General features: G+C 30.3%; 1 protein-coding gene across 1 annotated transcript in view; it reads right to left on the bottom strand.

The window, feature by feature from the left end:
• Positions 1 to 690: 690 nt before the first annotated feature.
• Positions 691 to 5,732, bottom strand: part of LOC143227416 (uncharacterized) — a 31,109-nt gene continuing 26,067 nt past the window's right edge. Inside the window, exons 10-12 of the mRNA XM_076458869.1 lie at positions 5,053 to 5,243; positions 2,163 to 2,362; positions 691 to 753 (exon numbers count right to left, since the gene is read on the bottom strand). Of these exons, the coding sequence (XP_076314984.1) occupies positions 691 to 753; positions 2,163 to 2,362; positions 5,053 to 5,243 (454 nt within the window). The remainder of the gene's footprint in view (positions 754 to 2,162; positions 2,363 to 5,052; positions 5,244 to 5,732) is intronic.

Genomic DNA, 5,732 nt, shown 5'->3' with positions numbered 1-5,732 from the left:
CCGTTTCGCCTCCGCTTCCCGTCAGAAAGAACTTTATTTTTCTTCTCTCTAAGGGTGCATATATACGTCACCAATACGTCAAACGCGAATGTAATGCACTAGCGTCATCTATATAAATATATTAGTACAGTCTGTTATACATATTCATGTAAATGCTTCACAAGGTGTGGATGAATCTTCAGCAAAGTTGTTATGGAGATTCATTAGGTCCATGGGAAAATACAAACAAATTTTCAACTTTGCATTTTGCGGTTTTTATTAATTTTTTTCGGGTTTTTTTTTAATACTGCTTCTCTACTGTTAATAGATCTTCACCAAATTTGGCATGAAGGCTTCTTGTGTTCAAGAGGAGATACATGCAAATTTACGGCTTAATTTTTTGTGTTTTGCTGTTTATATGGGAGTTTTGGGCTCTTTAAATTATATATGAAACAACTTTTCATTTCCTGAGATAATCTTTCATTAATCATGAATTTACCCAGCTAGTACGATAAAAACTGATTAGTAATTAGTGCATGAAAATGATTCGTTATCGCAGTATTTTGAAAACAAAATTTAAATATTGTATTATTTTATTTCAAATATCCAGCATATAGCAGCAATTTAGAGTAATGATAAATTGTTTAACAATCAAAAACTTTGCATGATTTCTATTAACACAACTAACTTCCAGTGTAATAGCAGACACTATTAACAACAATGAGATTCAGTGGCTGGCTGACTTAGACCTTTTTCAGGAATACAGAGCAACTCCTATAGACGAAATATTTATAAGATAACTTTTCAAAACAGTTATTGTATCACTAAAGACTTGGCTTATGTGTCTTAACAATACATTTGTAATATGGTTACGAAATACACACAAAATTCTACAATTCATAACTAATTGGAAAAAGATAAAATAAAACATGTAATTCATAATACAAAAATGAGATAATAAACCCTTTTTCTTGACTGAAACGGTCGTTTAAAACAATTCCTCACTAAAGATATAGTTTCTCGTAGACTAACACCCTAGTCTTTAAAATGAACATGATCTGTAACATAGAACACATTAAATTAGCTGGAAAAAGACGTTACTATCTTGTTCTGACATTCTATACATCAAACAATTAATCATGACAAAATAAACACCAAATGTAGGGATAAAATATCAAACTATCATGCTCTACTATTTCAAGGTCTCGTATAGGACACACGAATGATATGAAAACAACACAAAGTGAGAAAAGTATTCAGAGACCGAAACACAATGCAGTTGTAGAAAGTATACATCAAATTGAGGGATTAAAAGTAAAGAAAGTCACATTTAATAAAAAAAATCGTGAAAATAAACATCAGTACATTGGAAGAGTAAAAAGATCGATAAAAGTTAGATTTCAAGTTCTTTTAATTTTGACATTTGTTTAAGATGAAAGAATAAAACAGAACAACATCAAAATAGGAATACTGAAGAAAAAACTAGAAAAATCAATATAAGAGAAAGTTAAATAATAACATGATCAACCTAGCAGAGAAGCCAACAAAACTGTCTGTTCCCATATAAATCATTCTCATATTTACATGGCTCAAGATCCAATAAAATAGAATCTTTTTAATAAGAAGACAAATTATCAGATCTCACTAATGGACACCAGGTACAATATTTATCATGATTTATCCGAAGATGGTAGAAAAATACTAATAGAAAGTAGTTTTAAAAAAATCAGAGACTCCTTTGTAATGTTTCATTACATTAAAGTTTTATTAAAATAGCCATTCCAATTGAGTTTCAATCGTCCAACTTTTTTTAAAGCTCCTAAGAAAATTATACTCATGTAGAAATTATTTGTTTCCATGTAAACCTAGAATAAAATACACCACTTCTGTTAAATAGTAAAATGCAGTTTTGAAGAAAATATTAGGAAATGTGCTTTTCTATTAAACGTGGTAACCACTAATATCAGATATTTAGTATACTTAATTATATTCATGGATATACTTCATAAATAATATTAAAGGTTGCGTCACATTACTGGATTATACTAGCAAATTTAAACAATTTCTGGGGTATGTACATTCGTAACAAACACAAATAGAATGTAGATAGAACAACCAACATAACTATTTTAATTCATGTTTACGTTAAAAAAACTTCATCAAAAACTTCTTTAGTTCCTTACCTTTAAAACACCATTTCTAGGAGGATTTTTATAGAACACTTCTACACATTGATTTTTATTGTTTTCATATTGGTTATCAATAAAAAGACATCTTGTTTCCAGAGGTCCTCTATATGGATGAAAGGAACGTAGAAGGGGAAATGATATGAAACCAAAGAAACTGATATATTTACCACGTAAAATATCAGGGGTGTGCAAACCTGAAAATGGAAATTGTTGTTTAGAATCTTTGAAGCTAAGAATGTGGTATTGCAGAATAAAAAATAATTATATAATGAGTTTATTGCGTTATACTAAAACCAGTTTGGAGTCTCACCAAGTCGTTATTGTCCCCTACGCTATACTTTGTCATTTTCTGATGAAAAATGTGTATCTAGACAATAAAGTTGTAGATGTGCTTTTACTACAGATAAAAATTAGAATTAAAGAGAAGTTTGAAAACGGGATATCAGTTACTAAATAAATAAATAAACAAGTAAATAATACATTTTAATGATAAATTTTTAACTAACATTAGAATAGAGAATATGGATGGTGAACAAATTATGAGACGACAATTTGAAAATGAGAGGTTAGATAAATGCATTAGTGAAGTTGTGACAGAAGACGCTCAAGTAATGAAAGTTGGCTAAAATTATATTTGACTGGCACGAATGAGTGTTGGGGCATAAAAGTAAAGGTGACAGGAATCAATCAGTAGTTCTTGAGAAATGTAGATAGATAGCGTTAGAATTATGGTATGATGAAATCATGACGGGACACTTGGGCAGATCTAAAACATAAGACAATATCAGAAAAACTACTGTTGTCCGGATACATTTGGATATAATAAACGTATGTGAAGAGTTGTTCAGCATGTAAGCTTGCTGATAAGAGGTGGGTTCAAAAGTAATGAGCTTAGTGGTTAATTTAACAAGTATTATTGGATTCTCTAGTTCCATTTGTACTGATAACATTGGGCCATTTCTAGAAACGGAAGATGGAATAAATATATTCCGACGGTGGTTGATTTTGCCACTATATATGTATAAGCAGTAATACTAAATTCTGTAATATACACTAGTCCTTATAGATTCAAAACAAATAGAAAGAGAAAATCGAAAAATTGACGCCATGTTAAGACTAATAGTACACTGAAATCATGTGGAATGAGGTATATTATTGCCTATTGTGATATTTGCATATTAAAATTATTTTCAGGATACAACAGAATGTCTGCCCTTTGGGTTAACTTAAAGTAGAACTTTTTAGGGCCCATTAGTCTTCAAAATACATTGCTCCATAATCTAATAACGAAATATGTGACCTCTTCGATATAGAGATTATCAAAGGAAGAAACATTTATTGGCTACAACTACTCAGAAGAATAAGAATAAACAAAAACCTCATTATGAAAATTATTTTAGAAAACACGATCTTAAGACGTATCAGTTAGTTGTTGTTCTGCACACAGTACCAGAAGTAGTTTAGTTACGTGAAGTGACATATGAACTAGTTGTGTTGGAGAAAGTGAAGTTACAAATCTATTGTATCATGCAAACAAACTCAAGTCCTTGAAACTTGTGTGGCGACCTATTTACAGCGTAGAGGCAATTAGAATGGACAAAAAGCTATCTTAGGTAATTCTAATTAAACACTTCATGTTTAAAATTTTGTAAGATTAATTCCTAAGTAATAGAAGATAGTTCATGATATTTTGATATCCTATAATAAAGTTTTGTTGTTATGAGATTAATCTCTAATGTCATGATAAAGGATCTCAAAAGGAGAGTACCATTTGAAAGAAGTTCTGTTTAAAGGGGAAGAATATTAAGGAATCTGTTAGCTCTAATGCATCAGTTGTAATGTGCTGATAAAAGGTTGACTGAAGTTGATATTGCCGTTTCCTGCCTACTTACTCTCATAAAGAATATGATAAATGAAGTCAGTCATTTACAATACATCAATAATACTAATTCACCCAAAACTTATTTCTAAGTAAAATTAGCTGGTAAAAATAAAACAATATCTTTCACCCCTTATGGGCTACTTGAGTTTTTTTAGGCATTTTTGGCATATATACATATGGCATATATACATATATATATATATATGAGTGTGTGTGTCTGTGTGTATTTAATTGGAATGGAGCTTAACAAATAAATGGAAACTTGAGGTAGATTTGTGAAAGTATGTAAGAACAAATGGTGAGTAACTCATTGATTTCATCTTTAGAAACAAGGATAAATGTTACTAAAAATTGAGAAAAATCTCTGAAAAGTAAATGAAGTTTGTAGGAATAGTCGAACTGTAAGTGTTAATGTGTAAATCAGGACCAAAATATGTTACGTGGGACGAGACAAATGAGACAGCTGTTAGAAAATTAAAGGTACTGCATAAAAAAAATTATATATACACACACATTGCGTGGCTATCAAGAGATGGTAGCCACCGTTATGCAAAGTAATATGTCTGATACAACAATAGGAACGTTGTAGTTCCTCTTCGTCCCCTCACGTAAGAAATTGTTAAAATTTCCATGGGTTTCTTTTTCTTTACTTTTATTTTGATATTTTTATGGTGGAGTGGGGTATTTGTGAGTGATAAGAAAGACGGGAGAACTGGACGAGAGCAGCATAAGTGAAGTGAGCCAGACCTTGGCCCATGGACGGAGTACACTGGCGGCTGGCGAGTTGATTTAAAATTTACTATAGCTGGATAATCTATGACTGAATAAACAATGAATAGTGTTTTATAAACATCTTAAGGGATTCCCTCTGAGATTTATGTGGTGGTTCAACAGAATAGCCCAATAATAGTTTATCTAGTTTAACTACAGTATGATTAAAAAAAAAAGATATTTCAGAGCCAATAATAATGACATTTCGATATATGTCATGAAAATATTTACCACTTTGATTTGTAAGCCAAAATAAGTTTTGTATACGATTGGTCCGAACAACACCGTTCAACACCATTCTATTAGGTTCAGTAGGACGTTGAATAACTATTTCGACACTATCTTGCTTTTCCTTAAGTATTACCACACAAGTTTGATTGTCATTTCGAACGTCTTTGGATACTGTCAGCATGAAATAATAACTAAGGGAAAAAAATGCAAATTTGCAACATTACAAGTTTAAAAACTGGTAGCAATAAATAATAGATAAATATAATGTGCTTTATTCACTGTTGTATTATAATTGAACATACTGTACTAAAAATTAATAAGTACCATAAATATCCATCATTTACTATTCTAATAAACATTTTTGATGTTTTTAAATAATTTAAATCCTACACCATGTTTTTAATTTGTTTCATATGAAGTCATAAGTTATTTTTTTGTTTTAATTCCCTGAAAATCTATCTAGTCAGTAGTTAGCTACTGTTAGCGTTAGCTACTCTTAACGCGTGAAGTAATAGAGTATAGGGAAAGCAATTAGTTAACAATATTAACTGTCAATTCTTAATCTACTTTTCATTAAAGAACGTTCGGATTGGCTGATTATGATTTTGTTGTTCTTTTGCAAAAAGAAATATTTATTTCTTGAAATAAAAATAAAAACTGAAATATGTTTCTAGTAAATA

This window comes from Tachypleus tridentatus, chromosome 9, assembly GCF_004210375.1.
Source record: "Tachypleus tridentatus isolate NWPU-2018 chromosome 9, ASM421037v1, whole genome shotgun sequence".
Taxonomy (NCBI): domain Eukaryota; kingdom Metazoa; phylum Arthropoda; class Merostomata; order Xiphosura; family Limulidae; genus Tachypleus; species Tachypleus tridentatus.
This window is presented reverse-complemented; position numbering and strand designations above follow the sequence as displayed.